The sequence below is a fragment of the Mustela lutreola genome, chromosome 5, assembly GCF_030435805.1.
Source record: "Mustela lutreola isolate mMusLut2 chromosome 5, mMusLut2.pri, whole genome shotgun sequence".
NCBI lineage: Eukaryota > Metazoa > Chordata > Mammalia > Carnivora > Mustelidae > Mustela > Mustela lutreola.
Genome location: NC_081294.1, coordinates 65171531 through 65196278, shown reverse-complemented (window position 1 = coordinate 65196278; position 24748 = coordinate 65171531). Strand labels below are relative to the sequence as shown.

General features: G+C 37.1%; 1 protein-coding gene and 1 long non-coding RNA gene across 7 annotated transcripts in view; one reads left to right on the top strand and one right to left on the bottom strand.

The window, feature by feature from the left end:
- UIMC1 (ubiquitin interaction motif containing 1) overlaps positions 1-24748 on the top strand; it is a 167316-nt gene that overhangs the window by 121366 nt on the left and 21202 nt on the right. For all 4 annotated transcript variants that reach the window (XM_059174397.1, XM_059174398.1, XM_059174400.1 and 1 more), the window contains 3 exons: positions 327-403; positions 5029-5132; positions 10735-10888. In XM_059174397.1, the coding sequence (XP_059030380.1) occupies positions 327-403; positions 5029-5132; positions 10735-10888 (335 nt within the window). The remainder of the gene's footprint in view (positions 1-326; positions 404-5028; positions 5133-10734; positions 10889-24748) is intronic.
- The window catches only part of LOC131831961 (uncharacterized), a 42557-nt gene continuing 26797 nt past the window's right edge, over positions 8989-24748 (bottom strand). For all 3 annotated transcript variants that reach the window (XR_009353876.1, XR_009353878.1, XR_009353877.1), the window contains 2 exons: positions 15019-15094; positions 8989-9214 (listed from right to left, as the gene is read on the bottom strand). This is a non-coding gene — a long non-coding RNA (uncharacterized LOC131831961). The remainder of the gene's footprint in view (positions 9215-15018; positions 15095-24748) is intronic.

The window sequence follows — 24748 nt, the reverse complement described above, 5'->3', positions numbered from 1 at the left end:
TTGACATTCTTATATGGGAGTGGAATTTCTGTCTTCTAGGGTGTTCACAGATAGTCCTTACCCTTCAACTTTCCTTTGTAAAGACTCAAAAAGGGGATTCTTTGGATTCAGTGATTTCGCTGGAACCAGAGTTGTAAGCATGTTTATTTTCTCCATTTCTGGCCTGGAGTATTCACTATCAATTCCTTGCTTCCCTGTTGTGATTTTGTGGTATTGGACAGCAGGTATCAGATTACCTGTGGCTTTGTAAATGACTCACCATTGCTTTTGGCTCTGTGTTCTGATTTATTATACTGGGATTCACTTGGGGTTTGGTTCTTTTTCAGCATTGCTGCTTTGACCAGTAAGAGGAGTTTAGTCCTTATGCCAGAGAGTTCTGCAGAGGAAATCACTGTGTGTCCTGGTAAGCAACTCACTGATCTTAACTGAATTTCTGATCCCTAGCTATCTACCTTTTTGTGCCTATTAATTTTTCTGGCTTTTCCAACCCACTTTCCAGAGGTTTATTTTGATTGATGTGTGTGTATCTCCTCCACATATATTCATGTACACATATATATACATAAACACACACACACTTTTTAAATGGACATTAGCTCTGATTCTTAGTCTTTTCTCGGATGTTTTAGTTTTGAGATTAATATGCTTTGTTTCCTCATTTGCTTACCAGCCTCCTCAGAGATGTCAGCAAAGCATCAGGAGTAGCACTTAACTGTACATTCAGAGGCAAGAGGACTCTATATTTTGGTTGATGGGTTCTCCAGATTGGACTGTTTTCAAATATGCCTGTCATTAAGCAGATTTTTCTAGTTTTACATTGCCATTCACTCCTTATAGCAGAGGGAGTCTAGAAATTGAATTTTGTGCACAGTTCTGTCATTGACTTATTTTTAATCTCAGATAAGGCATTTAACCTGATTAAGTACCACACTTTGCCTTTTGTTAATTATAGAGATGAAAAGACTTGTGTTCCGTACTTTAGGTATAAGAGACGTTCATTCCATGTTGCACATGAATAGATTTTGACATAAAAAAAATTTTTTTGTTTTAATTACAACAAGATTTTATTTATTAAAATTTAAAAAAATTTGCTAATGGGATTTTATTTATTCTAAGATTTATTTATTTGAGGGTCACTTGGGTGGCTCAGTTATTAAGCATCTGCCTTCAGCTCAGGTCTTCTGGGATCAAGCTCCACATCAGGCTCCCTGCTTAGCAGGAAGCCTGCTTCTCCTTCTGCCACTCCCCCTGCTTGTGTTCCTACTCTCGCTGTCTCTCTCTATGTCAAATAAATAAATAAATTTTTTAAAAAAGATTTATTTATTTGAGAGGGGGAAGGGCAAGGGAAAGAATTTCAGCAGACTCTTTTGAGTGTGGAACCCAATGAGGGGCTTGATGTGGGGCTTGACTCTTCGGGGCTCAGTCCCACAACCCAGAGATCATGACTTGAGCCAAAATCAGACACTTAACTGAGCCACGTAGATGCCCTCACAAAATAAATTTTTAAAAAGATTTTATTTATTTATTTATTTGAGAGAGAGAGTGAAAGAGTACATGAGCAGGGGTGGGGGGTGGGGCAGAGAGTGGGAGAAGTGGACTCCTGGCTGGGCAACCTCCCAGGACCTTGAGATCATGACCTGAGCCAGAGGGAGACACTTAACTGACAGAGCCATACCCAGGCACCACCACACAAAATAATTTTAAATAAACTAAGATACCCATTATCTAAGGGAACTCTGGAGCTGAATCATTGTATAATATGAAGAATTATGTTGTGATATGAACCATTACTTTTTAAGGATTTTGTTTTAGCTTATATTTCCTTTTTTTGCTCTTCTTAAAAGTGAGGCCAATTGAATCAGTAACCTCATTCGTATGAGATTAAGGGACTTCCTATCAATATTTGAACTCTTTAGGCAGTACATATTGTACACATGTTACCATAAGTCATACCTAGTTTCTCTTGGGTCTCTTATAACCTACCTGCCAGGGTCAGAGAGACTCATAGTTTTCTTATTTTGGTTTCTTTCAGTTTTTTTTTTTTTTTCCTATGGAGACTTAAACTTAGTTTACACATTATTTTAGGAAAGACCTATGAACATTTATAAACATTTGGCAGCATATCATAAAAGGCCTTTCTTTACTTATTTTTAAGTTTAATTATGTTGCTTTCTATTGAAAGTGGGTTTCTTTATTCATATAAAATATATTTGAATTAACTGCTTGATGATATCCATTAAGAGACCTCACTACCAAGTGTTTTGATTTTGGCAGGAGCACTCAAGAATGCTTTGCTATCTTTTACAACTCCCACAGCTGACCGTCCCCTACCTCTGACCACCTGCCCATCTTGGATTGCTGACTTATGCCATCTTGTTAGGAAGTCACTCAATTTGTTTAAGATGATGGCATGTGACGTTGCCCAGGGATTTTGCAGGAGGAACCTGTGAATACAATAATTTTGAAAGCCCTAGTTGGTGAGAGGGGGAAAAGCAGGCCCTTCAGGACTGAGGTTAGATATCTTTTATGATCATGAATTGCTGTCATTAGCTTGCGAATTAAATTAGTCCAACTGTTTGCTGACAAAAACCACTCCTAAATGAGATTGCAAAAGGTTTCCATAACATTACTGTTCCTTTTGCTGAGAAAGTGTAACTACTTCTCCGTGAAGCCAGACTCCTGAATCTCTTTGTAAATATAAAATTTAGAAGCTATGCCATCTAAATTTTCCAGACAACTTGAGTTTTCAGTGTGTTCTAAATAGATGAATTGCAGATTGAGTATAGTAGTCCATTTCTCTATTTTGTTTTGTCTTAGATTTCTGAAAGTTCCAGGGATCTGATACTCAAAATTATAGCATCTTTTTTTACTCACTTTGTTGAAGAAACAGAATTATAGCCTTATGCCCACCGTGTGTATGCTCTTAGTATTATTTATTTCTAAGGAGCTAATGTTCTCTTTTTTTTATAGTTGACTATTTCAGCTATTCACAGAAAGTTTAATTAAAGACTTTTTATTATTACAGTAGTACAGACAATGAATAGCTCTTATTTTCTAAGAGACTAAATGTCTTTTTTGGTAATATCTCAGGGAAACTTGACAAAAAAGTTTTTTTTTTTTAAATTAGTTTTATTAAATGATTCTTGAATTAGGCAGCATCTCCTGTAGCAAGTAGAGGTGATCCTGACAAAGACAACTTTGAAGTTTACGCACTGTAAGCCTTTTTCTGCCAAGGCTGAGATAACTTTCTTTTCCAAAGAAGTTGTCCTTCTTTGATATAGAATTACTGTTCTTTTTTTTTTTTTTTTTTAAGATTTATTTTATTTATTTTAGAGAGTGAGCATGAGTAGAACACTGGAGCAGAGGGAGAGGGAGGGAAAATGCTAAGCAGACTCCGCATGTGAGACTTGATCCCATGACTCTGAGATCACAACCTGAGCTGAAACCAGGAATTGGTGTCTTAACCGACTGTGCCACCAAGGTGCCCTTGTTCTTTTGTTATATTACATGATGGGTGGCTAGACCAGAAGTTGACAGACTTTTTCTGTAAAAGACTAGATAGATATATTAGGTTTTGTGGGCTAAATGACTCAGCTGTGCCACTGAAACTACTCAGCTGCCATTTTAGCACAAAAGCAGCCATAGAATACAGGGGAAAATGGGTGTGGCTGTGTTCCAATAATACTTTTATTTACCAAAACAGGAAGGTGGCTGGCTTTGGGTCATGAGCTGTAGTTTGCTGACTCCTGAACTAGACTATGAAGGACACCATCTTACATCTCCTTATTACTTGCAGTCTGTATAGTGCCTGGAATTTATTCATAAATATTTGTTGAGTTAATGTTGAATGAATAGATGCCGCCTAAAGAATGTATTAAAGAAAGGCATATCTTTGTTTAGGTTGTATTTTCTATTTCTTCTCCCAATTTTCTGTCTTCTCTAATCATCCCTTTAACTTTAGAACTAACATTGGCATGTTTTTGTTTTCTGTCAAAATAAATATGCTTTAAAACCCAAATTATGCTGAAAAGAAGTCAGATGGATTAACTAGTGAATGGACAAATTGTGATACTTGCATACAGTGGAATACTACTACTCAGCATTAAAAAAGAGTGAACTATTGATATGTAACAGCATGGTTACTTTTCAAACACATTATACTAAAGGAAAGAAGTCAGACACAAAAGATGGCACATTGTATGATTTCATTTATGTAATGTTGTAGAAAAGGGAAAACTATAGGAATGTAAAGTAGATTGGTCATTGCAAGGAGCCAAGCAGTGGGGAGTTCACTGCAAAGGGATACATAAGAATTTTGGGAGGGTGCTTAGAAATGTTTTATTTTTTTAAGGGGGGCGTTGGAGGGATTGAGAGGAGGGACAGAGGGAGATGGAGAGAATCTTAAGCAGATTCCACACCCAGAACCCAGCTTGACGCAGGGCTCCATCTCAGGACTCCGAGATTATGACCTCAGTTGAAATCAAGAGTCAGATATCTAACTGAGCCACCCAGACACCCCAGAAATATTTTATATCTTTTTTTTTTTAAGATTTTATTTATTTATTGACAGACAGAGATCACAAGTAGGCAGAGAGGCAGGCAGAGAGAGAGAGAGAGAGAGGGAAGCAGGCTTCCTGCGGAGCAGGGAGCCCAATGCGGGGCTCGATCCCAGGACCCTGAGATCATGACCCGAGCCGAAGGCAGCAGCCCAAACCACTGAGCCACCCAGGCGCCCCAATACTTTATATCTTGATTGCGATTATTATGTGGTATGATACTGTGCATGGGTATCGCAAAAAAAAAAAAAAAAGTTACCATGTATAGATTATATACATTTGCCCATACTGAAAATTGATGAATTGTTCTATATATACATTATGCCTTAGTAAAGCTTTAAGAAGAATCAGACTGATCTGTATTACCACTGCAGTCAGTATTAATCACTATAAACTTAGGGGGAATAGGTATTTGTTTTTTTAACTATGAAAATACAAAATGAAAATTACTTTTTAATTTTATAAATTACAGAGACACAGCTAAGTTCTCCTGAAACGTTTGACTTGGAAAAAGAAGTCTCTCCAGGTAGCAGAGAGATCCTGGATGAAGTAAGAATAATAATGGCAGATAAGGAGGTGAATATTCTGCACAATTTTTCTTAGTATTTTCTTTCTACTGATATTCCTCTCTCTCGGCTGAAAAGATTTAGGTGACAAAAGATTGTAGTTTTGGAGGTGATTATGTCAGAGATTATTACAGTTAAGTTCAGCTCAGCACTACAGTTAATTTCGGTTGAGCAACTGTTTCTAAAAATAGGAGTAGTTATCATTGCTTGATTTCTTAATGTGCTTTATTATTTCTGTTACACATAGGGGAAACAGAGGCTTAGAATGTTTGTCATTCATTCATACTCAAAATGCTAATAATTTGAACCTGGATCTATCTCCAGAGTCTGTGATATTTTCTTTTACATTACTGATAAGTAACAGAAATGAACAATCTTGGAAAAAGTCACTATATTTATATTATACATAACTTTCAGCTCTAATTTCTGCATGGTATCAGAAATGCAATCAGGATAGCAGCAGGAAAAAATAAGTGGATTTTTATTGGCTTTTTTACCTTTCCAGTTTCACATATCTGCCATCATCCATAAAGGTGGTTGTTAAAGTTCATACCTCTGATTGAGATTCTCAGTATATATATATCATGTTGAGACTTACACAATAGTTTACCAAGAATTTTAAAAAAGAATTCAGAATTTTTCAAATTTCTTGTTCTGAAAAGCAGCCTGAGAATTAAATTTTTCTGTGGAAATAAATATTTTGGTTACATTTGTGTATGTTATCTTACCCTGAGCATTTAAAAATAGAGGTTTCATTCTCTTATTCCTTTTTATACTCTAGGTTTTTTGAAAACAGTTTTATAATAGAAGGTAGATCCCTTGCCTAGTCTCTGCATTGCAGGTAACTGGGTAGAAATTCTGCTTTCATGAATCATGCACACTGCTTGGTTCCTTGGAACTTGATCTGACACAACTGACAGACCAAGATTCTCTGATGCCAATGGTGGTAGGGAGGATGGTGACACTTCCTGCAACAGAGTGACTGAGGACATATCCTGCTGGATAATGTTAAAATGGCTTCCAGGGAGGGAGCAGAAACTTCTAAATGGTGATAGGGAACAGAACTAACTACAGAAGAACCCTACAATCCTTTTGTTAATGAAGGCTGATTTCTTATCCATCCATGACTGCAAAGGAGACTGTTCTTTGTTTGGGGCAAAGAGCATGAACCCTATTTAGAATTTATAGTGTATATGTCTGCACCACTACACATCAAAGGGATGGAATTATATGACCTTTCTCACATTGAATGTCCTCCTTTCATTGTTGCTGTTTGCTGGTATCTATGGATGTCTGTTAATAGTCTTAGAATTCTGTATCCATTAAAAGATGTTAGAGATACTATAGTTTTTAAGTCATTGAGTAATCACCACTTAGTTACACGTCACTTATTAGAAAGGTAGAATCTGAATATTTTATGAGCACAAAGATAGTATAGTGGGTGTAGACTCTTGCTCTTGGAGTCTGTATATAGGGTCATTTGTCCTAAAATTTCTTGTTCATCGGAAGGTGGTTTGGTGTAGTACAAGGAGCTTGAGCATTAGAATTAGAAGAATCCCAACCCTATCACTTAATTTTTTGAGCTTGGGCAAATAAATTAATTGTTTTATTCATTTCATATATTTGAAAGATATTATAGTTTATGTACTGTATGCCGGTTGTTCATTTTAGACTCTTGAGGTATAAAGATCAACAACAGCAAAACAGTGCCTGCCCTCAGAGGATCCTAGTAAAGGAGGAGACAGACACATAGATACTTACAATGTTTCTGACAAATATAATGACAGAGGGCATTAGGGAAGCATAGAAGAGGAATGCTTTTCTGAATTTCAGTTCTTCATATGTAAAGTGGAGACAAAAAGTAATCTATTTTACTGGGTTGTTTTAAAGATTAGAGAATATGAAATGCATAGCAAAGATTTGGCACAAGAAGTAGTATGCATGTGGAACCAGTTATTATTTTACTGCTTTGTAATATATTGTGGCTATTCAGTGATATTAGCTTACTAATGACAGAGAATTGCTCAACAGTATTTGAGTTATTTGGAATAGCATGGCAGAACTGTAATCCTTCTTGATTTGATTTCCTGCAGTGGTCAGGTTCTTTTGAAAATAATATTTTCTGAATATCTTGCCTGAGATAATCCCTTGGTTGGAGATATTCTTTTTTTAGAAAAGTTAATAGAAGTTATTCAGAATCAAACAGTTGGTTTAGCCAGTGGTTTTTAAGTAAACTGTGTTGAGTCTTATGGAAAGAGGGGAAAGATCTAAAGAGCTTTCTAAGCTGCACACAAACTGGGTGGGGAAGGGTCAGGACTGGTGATTTGTAGGACATAACTTTTATTTTTACCCAGTTCATTTATTGAGGTGAGGTTTCTTTTGAGGCCAGAAGGTAAGGACCAACCTCTAAGAGATCAAGATTCTGTGTCCAAGTATCTCTTTTGAGAAATGGCTGTATAATATTTTAAAAGAAGTAGAAGCAATTCTTCAGAGACTGAATCCCTGACTGCACAGTCCTAATAAAAGCTGCTTCGCTTATATTTTTTCCTCTTGAAGTCCATTGTAGTTAATATTTAAATAGAACTTTTAAATGATGCTGAAAAAAATCTTACTTTATGTAAAAATGTTCAGAACCTCTCAGTTGTCTATGAATGTGATTGGAACTGGTCTTGTATTCACACTAAGACAATAATAGACTACTCCCTCTTGAATACATTAATAGTTGAAGGTACATTCCATGCATTTTTTGGAGCTGGTAATGAATACAAAGGAGTAGAGTGTTGGGTGTGAGCACCAGTGACATTCATGTCATACAACATTTCTGTGCTTAGCGAACTTTAGAATGCCAAGTAACTGCTCAGTTGCCATTAACTTTCAGTAACTCAAGACTACTTGCAAATTTTAGGGTATATTGATTTTTCTCCCCTCTGTTCAAATGGCTTTGCATGCCCAAGACAGCTTTGCCTTGTAAGATTTATGAACAGAAGAAGCGGGGTTTGTGAGAAGCTGAGTGACTAAGCTTGGAATAAATAACACCTAGAACTTCCAGACACACTTGGCTCTCTCCACCTTCTAGAGAAGGATAATAGAATCAGATAGTCTCCCAAAATCTGGCAGGGTCAGCAACAAAGTAGAGAGGATGCTTTTTTTGCTTTTGCCACAATTTGCTAAAATAGAAATACTGAAGTTTTGATACTGCAGAATCTTGGGTTCAAGTCTAGATTGTATATTTACTAACTTTGTGATCAGCAGGTTACTTTACCTTTTATATAAATATCAATTTCCTCTTCTGTAATACTAGATCCAGTGATCCCTCTGCCAGTTGGATTGTTGTGAGTGATGGGTATGGAAAATGCCTAGCCAATCCTGGTATGGATAACAGACTCAAGCACTATTAGTTCTTATTTCATCTTTCTTCTTTTCCCCTTTCAGAATATGTCTTTTTAAGTAAAAGGCAGGTGGGTTGAAAAACGACATTTTCTGGTAGTTGTAGAAACTGTTTGACTTGGTATTTAGGTGGTCTGTTTCCCTCTGTTGGATTACATTCACAAGCAGTAGATTTTAGGGATGGCCTAAACAACAACAAAAACAAAAAACAAAACCAAAGCCCTCCTGTTGCCTCAGAGTTCAAATTATCTACCCATGCAGTTTTTTTTTTTTTTTTTTTTAAAGATTTTATTTATTTATTTGACAGAGAGAAATCACAAGTAGATGGAGAGGCAGGCAGAGAGAGAGAGAGGGAAGCAGGCTCCCCGCTGAGCAGAGAGCCCGATGCGGGACTCGATCCCAGGACCCTGAGATCATGACCTGAGCCGAAGGCAGCGGCTTAACCCACTGAGCCACCCAGGCGCCCTACCCATGCAGTTTTGGTCTTGTTTTGATCTTGTACCAGAAGAGGGTTTATTTTTCCCCGTAGTAAGGCATAATAATAGTCCAGGTGTTCTTTGCTCTTAAATGGAAGCAGTGGCTGTGTGGGACAGTTTCACATTGATTGGTTAGGACATGCTGTCCTTTGAAGCAAGTGTTAGGCAGTAGTGCTGCAGTGCTCACGCATACTGTTGAATTAATCACTGCAGAGTTCTTGGCTCTGACCTGTAAAGGTAAAATAAAACTGCCTCTCAGACACTGGGAACTGTAAGAAAAATGGTGATTATAAAACACTGAGAGGAATAAGAGAGAGAAGGTGTAAGAATGGCTTCTGCAGAATTGTCTTAAGGACTTTTGAGTCTGCTTAAATAGTTGGGTCTTAGTTCTGTTCTATTTCCTCTTTTAATCTAAAAGTCACAGATAAAACAGAAGAGGTGGTATGTCTTATTGGTCTAAGCTGAGGTCTAGGTCTTAAATTTTAGTTGTGCTACTTTTGCTTAGAACTCTTTTGTTTCCTAGATAGGATTGGGAGGGAGACAAACCATAAGTGACTCTTAATCTCACAAAACAAACTGAGGGTTGCTGGGGGGAGGGGGGTTGGGAGGGGGGGTGAGGTTATGGACATTGGGGAGGGTATGTGCTATGGTGAGTGCTGTGAAGTGTGTAAACTTGGCGATTCACAGACCTGTACCCCCTGGGGATAAAAATACATTATATGTTTATAAAAAATTTTAAAAAAAGGTTAATATTAAAACAAAAAATGAGCAGAAAAAAAAAAAGAACTCTTGTTTCCTAATTCCTTATGTCTGAAGTCACTTGGAATGCTCACACTTGGAATGCTCACAGTTCTTTTATGAGATTGAAAAAGTTTCTTTGAGATGCTGTTGATACATAGATTGTTTGGAACACAGCAGACACAACAAACTGATCTTTTTTTTTTTTAAAGATTTTATTTATTTATTTGATAGAGAGAGAGATCACAAGTAGGCAGAGAGGTGGGCAGAGAAAGGTGGGGGAAAGAGGGCTCCCTGCTGAGCAGAGAGCCTGATGAGGGTCTTGATCCCAGGACCCTGAGATCATGACCTGAGCTGAGGGCAGAGGCTTAACCCATTGAGCCACCCAGGCGCCCCGCTGATAAAGATCTTGATAAAGAGGAATGCCTTCAGGTTTTGGAGCTAAATAGTCCTTGATTTGAATTTCAGCTCTGCTTCCTATTTGTTATGTAACTTTGGGCAAATTGCTTTACTGTTTTGGGCAATACTTTCTTCATGTGTAGGAAAGGTTATGTTAATAGTTTGTAAGATTACTATGAGGATTAAATGAGTATTACATGCAGAATGTTTAGCATATAGTATACAGGTTCTGAATAACTATTAAGTATATTAGTGTATCTCCCAATCTTCAGATCTGAATTTGGCAAACTGATTTTTTTTTTTTTTTCAAGAGCGGGAGAGAGAGAGAGAGCATGCAGTGGGGGTGGATCAGGCTCGGCAGAGCAGGGCAGAGAGAGAGAGAATCTTCTCTGTGCTCAGCATGGAGCCTGATGTGGGGCTCAGTGTCACCACCCTGAGATCAGGACCTGAGCCAAAATCAAGAGTCGGAGGCTTAATCTACTGAGCCACCCAGGTGCCTCAGTATTGTCTCTTTGAAAGTAAATGAAATATGGGATGGAATCTCTTGCAGTTCTTTGAGGGAAAAGGTATTTTATAAAGTAAAGTGTTACAGTGGCCATTTATTTTCTTCAGGTTGGTAACAGGGGAAATGCTGAGAAGGAAATACCTATTTCTACCATCTCATCCAGTACCCAGGTCTCCTGCCCGCTATGTGACCAAGGCTTCCCACCCACAAAGATTGAACGACATGCCATGTACTGCAATGGGCTGATAGGGCAAGACACAGGTAAAACTTATCAGGATTTATCAAACTCTTTTCTTTGCATGGTAGTTTTGTAATCCTGTACAGTACAGTACAGGAAAAACGGATCACTCTTCCTCAAAGTTAAAGTTGTTGGGTTCGTTTTTCTTTCTCTTATCTACTTAATTCTCTATGCTTTTCACGTTCTTTATTATTTTGGCAGGTATGCTGTTTTGTTACACATACTCAGGAGAAAGGGAAGGGAAAAATCTTTCATTTTTTAATGTTTCAACTTATTCTTTGGTATATGTAGTCCAAAAATCAGTGCAATGCTATGGACCTTGTGTTTCATCTTACATATTCAGATATTGAGACTCCTTATGGAATTTGAGGAAATAAGTTCTAGAGTTGCCCATTTTTTTCAAAATTGAAGTATAGTTGACATATAGTCTTAGAAGAATTAACCATTTTTTATTCAAGATAAGTCCCTTATGGGGTTTTTTATGTGAAAGTTCTGTGTTAAAACTATAGTTAAGAAATATCCCTAATTTCAGTTCATGTCTTGTATTCTCTGCTGCGTCACCCTGGACTATTGGTTACTTTTTGAAGAGAACGTGAAAGATACTGATTTGGGTGCAGTGTGAGTTACTGACCAAGAGAATCTGCTTGTTCATCACATCCTGTGAATTACCACCCCTAATCTTGCCTTTCTGTATATTTCTAAGTATAATAGTATCAGCTCAGCTCTCTGTGGTCCAGCGTGTTGAATATAACCATACCTTAGATGATTGCAAGTGTTGCATGTCTCAGTCCTATTTGATTCCCATAACTTAGAAGTATTTAATCTGAAATTGTATAATTGTGAGGTATTTTATAGGTTAAGATTTCTGGGAAAAGGGGCGCCTGGATGGCTCATTTAAGATGTCTTAAGAGGTTAAAGCCTCTGCCTTCGGCTCAGGTCATGATCTCAGGGTTCTGGGATCAAGACTTGTGTTGGGCTCTCTGCTCAGCAGGGAGCTTGCTTCCCCCCTTCTCTCTGCCTACTTGTGATCTCTGTCAGATAAATAAATAAAATCTTAAAAAAAAAAAAAGATTTCCAGGAAAAAAGGCACATGGTATTTAATTTTTCTGAAGTAATATTATTTTTATTTATTATGTAAGGTAGTACCTAAGCTTATAATTTAAATAAATTTGTTGATTTTTTTTATTATAAAGTAATCATGTTCATTGTAATAATTGCTTTTATTTATGAACACTTAAAGTGAGTCAGATACTACTTAGATAAATGGGACCATCTTCAGTATACACACACACACACTCAGTATATATATTATTCTACAACTTGCTTTTTTTTAAATTTAGCAGTAAATTTAGATCTTTCTATGGATAGATATATTTTTTACATAATTGAGATCTTACTATCTATAAAATTTTGTATTTTGTTTTTTTCTACTAATAGCATAAAATTTCTCCCATGTCACTAAAGTTATGTGTAAAAATATTTTTAATGCTTACATAATATTCTTTAATCTGAATTGCCTCCACTTACTTAGCTGTTGTGTATTTAGCATGTTTCAGCCACATTATACTTATATGTCGCTGAGCCTTTTGTGCCTAAAGTTGTTATATTTTGTGGTTATTTCCCAAGGATATAATGTTATACTAGTTTAGGTGGTAGTAAAAAAGATGGGCTTTGGAATCTAGTCAGTTTGAGGTTAAATCTCATCTTTGTCACTTACCAGTGTGTGATTTTGTGCTAGTTTCCTAGCTTCCCTTTATGCAGCTAGCCGGTTAATAGTAAGGACTTTATTTGATTTTTGTGAGGTTAAATGAGATATTTTAAGGAAAGTGCATAGCACTGTGCCTAGCACAGAGTAAATACTTAAGGCCTTTTAGCTGCTGTTACTGTTCCCTGTAGTAGAATTACTGGGTCAGAGATTTTGTCATCATTTTTAAGTGTCATTTTAATAGCATGGTTATCTTTTAAATATAGTAAAAGTTGAAGACCTAAATCTGGACATTATCTCTTTTGAGTAGAAGAACACTGAAGGACTAGGGTTCTAGATGTAATTTTAATTTGACATAGCTCTTCAGGTCTGATTTTTTTTTTTTTAGCAGAGAGTTCCAGTGACTGAAAGAATTCTGGGGATGGACATTTGGTGACCAGAGAAGGAAGATACTATCTTGCCTATCTCACCATGCTTACTCAACTGGTATTAGTTATGAGTCAACAACTTACTCAGCATTGAGATCCAAAAATAAATGAATTTGAGAAGCTGAATGTACCTTGAGCACTAGGAAAGATAACCTTCTTCTGGTCAGAGTTATTAGGTAAAGGGTAGTATAAAATGGTTCCTACTGACACCTCTGAGACTGAACTCTCATTGTTTGTGGTTAAATAGCAGGTTTTGGTATTGATTACTGTCCAAAGACATCTTTCAGCTATGTAATACTTGTCTTTTAGCCTGTTTCTCCTTACTAGGATGTGATGGGGCAACTCACAGCCCCACATACTTGCTGTTGACATTGATTCAGACTTGTTTCTGAGTATTCTGAAACCAAATGTAGACTTCTATCACCAGAGCCAGGATTTCTCATTGAACTTATTGAGAAGCTGAGACCATCAGGTGGGCAAAGGAGACTGTCATTCATTCAGGGAAAGCCTTTCAGATTCTCTTTATTCCCCTGGAACAAGGGCCAGTGACCCTGTATAATGCTGCTCAATGGGATTTACAATCTGGTTGTTAGGACTCTTTCAGATATAGATATATGTATGTATGTTTTCTGATAGACTTGGAAACCTGTATATTCTCAGCACTGTATGTCTTATAGCTCTGATCCAGATGTCTCAGACCTCCATGCAAAGATGTCTACTGTGTCCTGAATGACAGTAACACTTTATAAATTATTTATTTATTTTAATAAATATTTTTAGAAACATTTATTTATTTTTTATTTGAATAAAATAAAATTTTTATTTTATTTTTTTATTTTTAAATTTATTTGAGAGAGCAGGTGCTCACCTGAGGTTGGTGGGAGGGCCGGAGGGAGAGCATACTATGCAATGAGCTTGGAGCCCAATTCGGGGCATGATCCCATGACTCATGAGATCATGACCTGAGCTGAAATCAAGAATTGGACACCCAACTGACTAATCTCCCAGGTGCCCCAAAACTTTCTTTTTCATAGGGAGGAGATATGTTTTAAAAATTCATTCAGGAGTGTAACTAGAATACTATAAATTTCAACAACAACTTGTCTACCTAGAATGCGAAATTTGATCCCTTTCTATCACCTATTGCCTTCCTCCTCAATGTTAGTTCATCCAGATACTTACAGAACATTTTTCTTTTCTTAATGGTGATAGAACTTATGTGGATTACTAAAGAAGTTTAAGACAGAATTTATGCCATTAAGGAGCTTGCAGTCTCACTGGGGAGATAAGCATTAACCTAAGAAATTCATTAACAAGATGACACAAAGTCAATGATAATGTACTCAAATGAATGATTCTGACAGTAAGTTCAATAGGAAAAAGAGCTGCAGTGAATAAGGGTGATGTCTCGGAGAGGATGAGTTTAGCCTGGGCTGGGAAGGCTGGACGGGTTTGGATAAATCCACGGCAAAGTAGGGGGCCCTTTCTCCTCCTATAGGTTAGATAAGATAGGAAGCAAGGGAAACAGCCACTAAACAACAGCTTCCACTTAATCTTCCTAGTAGTGTTAACTTGCTAACCTAAAATAACTCTCTATGACCCTATAAGAGAATTTGGAACAGGGCGTCCCCACTGGAACTGTCCCACTCTTTGCTTATTCCTGTGTCCTAGGAACAGAGTTTGGGGCTATAGGTGGGGTGGGGAAGTAGAGTAATTATGTAAAGCACCTCCTAGTGTGCCATGTGCCTGCCATATTGTAGGTCCTCAATAAGTTTGCTGTGTTTGTTTTTTTTCCCACCGGCTTTCCTCCCTGTCTTCCTTGCCAGAGATAGTAGTGATTGTTCTGATTCCTCTCACATATTATGACTGGAATCAGAGACCAAGCCCTCAACTTAGTTTTTGGTAAAAGGGAGTCTCTCCTGCCATGGAAAGGAAAGAGTTATTCTTGAAAACATGTAAACCAGACTGAGAGACTGTTAGCCCAAATGCCTAAGGGGGTGGAGTAAGAGAGAGGACTTACCTCCCAGAGTTAGGTGTCCAGCTCTCCCTTCCTTCCTGTTTTCACCCAAATCTGATCCTAGACATGCTTGATTTGGCTGTAAAAGAAATAGTAATTAGAGTCATTTACATGAAGTGTCTACCATTTATGCCTAGTTACCATGCAGCACAATAACAATTATGCATATCATTAAATATGTGTCTGATTAACTTTGCTGTAAGTTTTATTTGATTATTATACTACACTCTGGGTAAGTTGGCTCAGTCTGCTCAGTTTGTTGCTCAATGACATGGCTATCCACAAGGATGGAAAATTAGAGGGAGTGAGTGTTCTTTAAATGCATTGTTTGAGGGGAGAAGATTTGCTAAATTAATCTAGACTAGGACAAAGGCAGGTTGCCTTTGTATTTGCTTTCTGAAAAATGTGTTTGAGACCATTTTTATTTAAACATTTAGGAAGACTGAAGCTCTCCATTTACTCATTCAGTAATTAATAAATAATTGCTCTATACCAAGTACTATGAACAGACTATACAAAGCTCCTGCCCTCATGGAGTTTATATTCTAGCAGTGGGGTATTGACAATAAATAAATATAGCATATGGTATGTATGTTATATTAATAATATTAATATAAATAAACATGCAGTATATTAAGTGGTGATAAGTATTTTGGAGAAGAAAAGAAAGCAGAGGACAAGGAGGTTAGGGAGTACTGAGGTCAGGAGGTAGCAATTTAGAATAGGTGGTCAGGGAAGGTCCCATTGAGAAAGTGACATCTGAGCAGAGACCTAAAGTAAGTGAGGAGTTTCAAGGCGGAGAGGAGAGTGGTTACAGATAGGGGGAACAGTAAGTGCAAAAACCTTTGGTTGTGAACAGCCTTGGTGTGTATGAGGAATGACAAGCCTGTGTGGCTGGAGTGAAGTAAGTGAGGGAAAGATAAACAGTGAGATTAGAGAGGTGATTGGGGAGGGGATGCGTGGACAGATTGAATAGGGTTCTTAGGCCATAGTAAGAATTTTAGCTTTTACTCTGAGCAAAGGGCAGGGTGTCGGGGAGAGCCATTGGAGGGATTTGAGCAAAGAATGAATTAGTATTGGAGCAAAGGATCACTCTGCTGTATGTATAGATTGTGGGGGTGGGGGATAAGAGTGGTGGCTGGGAGAACATCCAACATTTTATTTTTGGCAGTATGATAGAATGGGAGAAACATGGGCTTTGGAACTAGATAGATCTGAATTTAAATTTCAGCTGTAATACTTGTCATCTGGATAATATTTGACAAATGACCTCACCTTTTTGAGGATCAGATGCCTTGTTTGTAAAATTAGTTTGACATCATTAGGATTATCATAAGAATCAGAGACATTTTAGGGGCACCTGGGTGGCTTAGTCAGTTAAGTGTCTGCCTTCAGCTTAGGTCATGATCCGGGAGTTCCAGGATTGAGCCCTATACTGGGCTTCTTGCTCAGAGAGAAGTCTGTTTCTCACACTCTCTCTGCTCCCCCCAACCCCATGCTCTCTCTCTCTCTCACTCTCCCTCTCAAATAAATAAATAAAATACTTTAAAAAAATCAGAGACACTTTATAAAGTACCTAGCCCTATGCCTAGCATGCAGTAAATGTTCAATAAATGGTAGCTGCTGTTATTAACTGAATATTATTCCTGCCTGTGTAGTCTTTCTGAAGTCTCTGTCTGTGTGCCAATACGTAAAGGATAAGCCATCAGCCAGGTAGAGCTAAGGGCAAGATGAAAGGCAAGGATGTGGTAAGTTGGTAAGAATAATAAGCTAGTGAGAAATAGATTGTAGAAGAGTTAGGGGAGCTGAAGGCATTAGCTGTGTACACGTTGAGCCTAGATACAGGGGTGTGGCTTAGAGTCAGGATACTGTTAAGAGTAGATATTCTCTTCATGGATATCTCCCAGAAAAGTAATAATGGGTAAGTGGGTGGATGGAGGTCAGAGTCCTTGCTGTAGACAGACTTGCCTAACAGCTAATAGAGGACTGAGGCCTAGAATAGGCTTGACTTGGGTGATTCAGCAAAAATCATAAAACCTGAACATCTCTAATGAAAAAAAATTTTTAATTAGACAAAGTTTGACTATTTTTGTTTTATATACCTGAATTTATCTACCTGACTCTAGTTTGTGCCCCTACTTAGTCTTCTCACTTGTGTTAATATGGCTTTTGTTGTACCTAGGAGGTTAGATTAACTATATTCCTATTGACCCCTAACTATTGAGGTGTTAACAATTGGGAAATAGCATAGGTTTAGTAAAAATAACATGGATTTTGGAGACAGAGGCCTGTGGGGAGATACACAAATCCAAGCATATTGAGATTATAGTGCAGTTGGGCAGGAAAAGGCTTGCACATGAATAACTGTAACACAGGTTAGAATTACTAATGGACATACAGTCTCTGAGGAAATGTGATTAGAGACTAAGATAGAAGGGCATTAATGTAAAAGGCAAAATCACATAAAAAATATGAATAGTACACAGGAAAGAACAAGTGATTCAGTGAGGTTGTAGTATGGGCAGTACGAAAGAAAATAGTAGGCAATTGCAAAATGACAAATTAACTTGAAATATGTTGGTTAATATAGGGTAGAGTTTTTTTCAACTGTAAAAGAATTTTTTGTGTTTACTTCACTATAGTATATAGGACTCTCTGGGATGTAAGTGTTAAAAATATTATTCAAGTAACCTTTGAGCAAAAAACAAGTTAGTTTGCATGATAATTGGGAAGTCTGGCGTAGGTTTCAGACAGAGCTCGATCTAGGGTCTCAGATGATGTCTCTCCTCCATCTCTTGACTCTGCTTGTCTGTATTCAATAGATAGGTCTTTTCAAGGATGAACAAGATGTCTGCCTGCAGCTGTAGACTTAGCCTTTAATGGAAAGAAGGAGTGCTTTCTCCTGAAACTATAAGTCATTCTAGATAAAGACTTTTGATTAGGGTTTATTTGATTTAAGTGTCCATCCATGGTCTAGTCACTGTAACCAAGTAGATGGGTACGCATTGTTTATAAGTCAGAACGAGTAACAGAAAACCCTATTGATATCTGTGACAAAATTCTTTAAGTCACAGTAACACAAAACATTAACAATGGGTTTAATATATAGGGTTTCTTTTTCTCACATAACAAGGTATCTAAAATGAGGCAGTAGCTCAGCAATGTTAATGAGAATTTAGGCTTTTCTCTTTGGGCTCTACAACCCTTGACTTGTAGTTTCTTGAGTCATGGTTTCAAGATGGCTTTTATTTTTATTTTATTTTTTAAATATAATTTGTTGAATTGCAGGTATATAGAGCTTATTTTTTTTTTAAGATTTTATTTATTTATTTGTCAGAGAGAGTACACACAAGCAGGCAAAGTGGTAGGCAGAGGCAGCGAGAGGAGCAGGCTCCCTGCCAAGCAAGGAGCCCGATGCGGAACTTGATACCAGGACCCTGGGATCATGACTTTAGCCGAAGGCAGCCGCTTAACCAACTGAGCCACCCAGGTGGCTTTTTTTTTTTTCCCCCCCCAAATCTTTAGACCTCAAGTCTGTGTTCCAGGCAGGAAGGAGGGGTCAAAGGGACAAGGCTGTAGATTTTGACTATTGTGGTCTAATACTTCTGTATTTAGGAATCTAATATTCTTATAATCTTGTGGAATTAGGTCAGTTTTAAATTTAGTATTTGTTTATGTCTTTTGTTGTTTGTATGACTTTATGTGTATAAAATTATACTGTCTTCGAAGTCATTGATTAATTTGCTTTGTATAGTGATTCAACTTAACAGAAATTTTTGTGTTCTGCTAAATTATTTAGTGAAGTGTTGTGCTGGGGGTTCTCAAGAGGTGGTAAAGGGATATGAGAGAGCCAACTGGGACCTCAGATTTATATTCAGGGAATTTACAGTCCAGTGTAGCAAATAGACTTGGGCATAGCTAAGTATGATAACAAATCAGCTGAAGTACTAAAATAGAGGCACTAACCACTTAAAAAGGTGGAAGGGATTACTTTTGGTTGGCAAGAAAAAGAACAGATTCTTATTTAAGTGTTCCCCTAATATCAAGCATGGGTTTTCTACCTTTTTTTTTTTTCTGTTAAACATAAACATCTAAGATAGCATGAGCCTTGGGGTGCCTGGCTGGGTCAGTCAGTGGAGCATGTGACTCTTGATCTTGGGGTTATGACTTGAAGCCCCACATTGGGTGTAGAGATTACTTAAAAAATAAAGTGTTTTAATAAAATTGAGCATGCTGGTGGTGTAAGCACTATCTGAATTTCTGTTTAGCATTACTTCTTTAGGATTACTAAAAGTGGAATTACTGGATTATATCTATAAAGTCTTAAGATTGCTTTCTAGAAAGATTTCAGTCATTTCAATTCTCACCACTAGCATAGGAGACTGTTATCGTCACAACACCATTCCAAATGCTGAGGAATATATTTTTTTTCTTTTTTACAGATCTTGGCCTATTTGATAGTTAAATAATGTCATTTTACTATACTTTGTATTTCTTTGATTAGTAGTAATTTGAGATGTTTTTCTTTTTTAAAAAAGCCAATTAAAAAAGCCAAAAATCTCAACTTTGCCCAAGTATCTTTTGGGTTCTTAGTCATTTATATAAGTTCTTTATAAATGATTTGCCTTTTGCTTCCAGGGTGCTTTCCAGGTTTTTTCTATCCATCCATCCATCCGTTTTCACCAAATTCCCAGATTTTTGCAGCCTGAGACAGTAACCTCCTTGTGTGAATACTGTCGAAGCTTTTATTTCTTAAACAGGAGTGCTGATTCTGTAGGAAGATCTAATTGGTGTGAATAGAGGTGGCACTGATATGGGAAAAGAGTATTGGAATCCAAGCAGAATTAAGGGACGGGGTGGGCATCAAGGAGAAAGGATAAAGAATTTATTGCTACTGATGAGGTAGGAGAAGGTTGTGGCCTGGTACGAGTCAGCAGGAGGAATCGGCAGGAGCCAGATGCCCAAACTGGTATGCTATTTAGTAGATTCCTCTTTGATAACTTGACCCCAGAACTGTTTGGCATTTTCTGGAATAGCCACCATCTTATTTGAATGCTTATTGACATAGCTACTGGATGAATGCTTAGACCAGTACTTTCATCCCAGACTTGTTAAGTTGCACTGCATGTAACCCTTCTTCTCTTGTATTAATAATGTAGCAGCAGTGTTCTTCTTCCCTCCCTTCCCCTTGCATCTTGGTTGTCTTCTGCCAACTTCTGTTCAACCTTTCTGTGGAACATTTCCTCATATCTGCTCCATTGTGATACAGTAATAAAATTGTGTGATTTGGCATATGAAATGTCAGTCTGACTGTAGTCTGGGTCTGCTTGAGTCCTAGGTGCCTTTACTCTTCTCATCGTATTCCTTTTAACATTGACTTTGTCTTTCTTCAGTTACCCCTGCTCGTTGTGCCTTGCTGCTAAAGAGCCAGACCTCAGGATTTCTTTTAACAGTTTTCTTCTGCCAGATGTGCTTATTCTTTCCTTGAAAAATAAAATAGCTCTTATTAACACCTGAGTTAATACCCAAAGCATTATGTGTTGAAGGAGTATTATCAGCTAAAAACCACTTTAGATAAGTTCTCATCTCAGACTTCATGATCTAGTCACACCTTTTAATTCAGCATCTAGAGCATTTTGAGAAAGAAGAAAGTTCAAGGAATTAATATTAGATAAGTCATTTCCATTAGAACTACCTTAGGGCCATAGACAGGACTTTAGTTACCTTAGAAGATAAGTATTAGTGTTATCTTCACTTTATTCACAAGGAAACTGTCATCGGAGAGTTTTAGTACTTGTCCAGCATCAGATAGTTAATAAGCAAGTAGAACCAGGGCCAAAGCTCAAGTTGGCTTGATTCCAGGGCTAGCATTCTTCATTGCTACAGGTTCTATCTGCCTTCCCATGTCTGGAGATGGGAATATACATAGTCAGGAAAGTTTGAGGAGACCATGAAAGCCTCAGCCAGTTTTAGGAAGCCAGAGTACTAGAATCCTTCATCCCTGAATGCAAACATGAAATCTGATCTCATCAGAATTGACCTTGTCAGCTTTTCAGTTACCTGGAAAAAACTATTTGGTGGATTCAGACTACTTCCTAGTGAACAGAGTTGATATGACGTAAGTTACCTCTGAAAAGCATGTGTGCAAAGTGAAAGGATCAGATGCTATCAGAATTACTTCTGGTGGTGGCTGTGGAAATTGTCCATTCACAGGCTAACTTGTTACTAAGGAGTCTAAGTGCATAATATAAAGGAAACACTTGATAGCAAGGTACTATTTTTCCATTAAGTAAAAGGATTTAATTTGCTGAGTCTTTACAAATCATACCTAGTATCAACCAGTAAGAGCTACCATTTATGAGTACCTGCTATATACCAGGAACTGTGCTTTTTATATATTTTGCATTAATTCTCATAACAACCTTTGAAGCAGATATTATTCTACTTTTATAAAAGAGGAAACTGATGAAAATAATTTGAGGAAAAATTATTTCCCCAATATCACATACCTAGAAAGTGGCAGAACTGGGCTATACAATCAGCTTTATCATTATTATTATTATTATTATTTATTTTTTACACAACAGCCTTAATTAAAAAGCTTGTACTGCAAAGACTTATCCAGGAATGTTCAGGTTAAAAAAAACAAAAACAAAAACAAGATTCAGAACACTAAATTTAATATAATAGTCAATATATCATTTTAAGAATTTACATTAAAACTGTATATTTCTATAAGAATAAACATAATTTTGAGAATAAGGGTTCTTCTTGGTGGAGGTAGGTGGAGGCAGAGGTTGGGATCAGAAGTACACAGTTAAATAATCAGTTTTGAGAATAGTGTAGTTTTTAAGTTGGGTGATTGGTTTGGATATATTTTCTTTTGTATGTATTATTAGCATTTTAAAGAGCTTATATGTTTCTATTACACTTCTCGTCTTTCATTTCACTTCTATAGGAGGCTTGATGAAGTAGCCACTAGTAAAATTCAGAAAAGTTCAGAGTTTTTTTTTCCTCCATACAAAACACATTTAGTATTACCTTAATTTAGGCTCTGATGACAGTATGCGACCACTGATATAATTGCCATTAATGATTTTTTTTTTAAAGATATTATTTATCTGACAGAGAGAGACACAGCGAGAGAGGGAGCAGAAGCAGAGGAAGTTGAGGAGAGAGAAGCAGGCTTCCTGCCAAGCAGGGAGCCTGATGCGGGGCTTGATGTGGGGCCTGATGTGGGGCTCAATGTGGGCCTCAATGTGGGGCTTGATTCCAGGATCCTGGAATCCATGACCTGAGCCGAAGGTAGATGCCTAACGACTGAGCCACCTAGCCTCCCCTACCATATTGATTTTTAAGAGAGAAGCCTCTTGGGGCTTTTTTTGGGTTCTTTATATCTGTGCTACCTTTCATACCAGTTTCTTAAAAAGAAAACAGCCAGCTTAATTTTTACTACTGTCTTGTAGAAGGACCATGGGTTGTGTTTGTTTTAAATACAAACATAAAATTTGACATAAAAATTGAGAAATTGATATGTATTTTTTCTCCCTTAGCACTTTAAAGACTTTATTTCACTTTCTTCTGGCCTCCATACTTTCTGATAAGAAATCTGTGATCATTCATATTGTTGTACCCCTGTAAGTTGAAAATGTCACATTTGCCTCATTCTTTTTGTATGTTAAGTAATCTTGAATTTTATATTGGACACTATGAATGTTATTTTGTGGATATTCTAGAGTCTGTCTTCTCAAAGTATTGTTTGTTTTATTAGTTAACTGGGTTAGAATCAAACTGCTCATTCTTGTTTGGGGAGGCAGTTCAAATCTTAATTTGGTTCTTTTATCCTCAACTGGATTTTCTCTTGTACATGAGTGATTCTGGAGTTAGTTGGATACTTGGGTAGTTTATTTATAGAAAGTGGGTCTTCCCTTTCAAGTTTTTCCTCTCACCATATTTGTCAGTTTGGATTTTTCTGATGTTTTTATATGACTAGATTCAGGTTAAACATTTTTGGCAAGAATATAACAAAGAGAATGTTGTAGTCTTCTAAATGCATCATGTCTTAGTTATTTGGGGCTGCTGTAACAAAGTACCACAGACTGGGTGGCCTATAAACAACAGAACTTATTTCTCACAGTTCTGGAGGCTGGAAGTCTGAGATCAGGGGCCAGCATTGTTGAGTTCTAGAGAGAGCCTTCTTCTGGGTTATAGATCACTGACTTTTTGCTATGTCTCATGTGATAAAAGGAGAGCGCTCTGGTTTCTTCAGCCCCTTATGATGGCACTAATCCCATTCATGAAGGCTCCAATCTCTCATGAGCTAATCACTATGCAAGGGCCTCACCTTCTAATACTATCACATTGGGAGTTAGAATTTCCACATATGAATTATGGGGGGACACAAACAGTCAATCCATAACATCACATCAAGGGCAAATCATCATCAGTTTGTACTAGTGGCATTGTTAAATTTGATCTCTCTTTAAGCTGGTGTCTACCAGATTTTTTTCTATGAAGTTACCCTTTCCCCTTTTTGTGATCAGTATGTCATGTATGGCATATTGCTTTGATGCTATATGAATATTCTAGTCCCAAGCAGACTTTCACCCATGGTGTTAGCATCAATTGGTGATTCTTGCTTAAATTAATTATTACTATAACAGTAAATGATTATTTTTTTAAATTTCTGCCGTTGTTCTACATTGATTAGCTGACATTGTTTTGTGAAGAGGAACTTTCTTCCTTATCCCTTGTTAGTATTTTTTAATGTGGAATGAACTCATGGATTCATTTTTTTCTTGAGATTTTTTTAAATTTTGAAGTCATCTCTGTGTTCAGTGTGGGGCTCAAAATCACAACTCCAAGATCAAGATTTGCATTTTCCTCCAGCTGAGCCAGACAGGTGCCCTGGATTCATTTTTCAAATTCAGTGTGTTGTAATTCATTCTTTCCAGTAGTCATTTTGGTGTTCCAGTTGTTCCACATTTGATCAGTGGAAGTCCCTTGAGGTTGTCTTCTGTAAATTTTGGGTATATGCCCATCAATTATTCTGAGCACTTCCTTTTTACTACAAGAGGTCATGGGTTACCATGACTTATTTTGTTTAGATCTGGAATTTGCCATTTCCCAACGGCTCTACTCCTAATCATTAGGCTGTTTTGCCTTCTAACAGTTTTTTTGAGCATCATGTCTTTATTGTAGAAGATTTTAGGGAAATTTTATTCAGAAAAAATTTATCCATGGCCCTGTCCAATCCAAAACACTGCTATAATTTGATATGTATCCTTTCTTTTCCTTTTTTTTTTTTTTAACATAGTTTTTACTGGCACATTTTATATTGAGCCTAGTTTTTATTTTCATTGTTTAACAGTATAATGAATCCTTATAAACTTATTTTCCAGCTTCAGCAGTATCAACATAGGACTAATCTTTTTTCACTTATAACATGCCTCCCACCCACTCCCAGATTTTGGGGAAGCAATTTTTAAGCATATATCATCTATAAATACTTTAATATATATCTCTAAAAGGTAAGGACTATTTTTTTAAAAAAATACAGCCACAGTACCACTATTACACAAGTCAGCATCTCTTTTCCCTAATTATCTCATAAGTTTTTAAAAATGGTTTGTTCAAATTAGGGTCCAAACAAGTTTTATACATTGCATTTTGTTGATGTCACTCAAGTCTGTTTTAATCTCTGTTATCCTCCTTTCTCTCTCTTTTTTTCTTT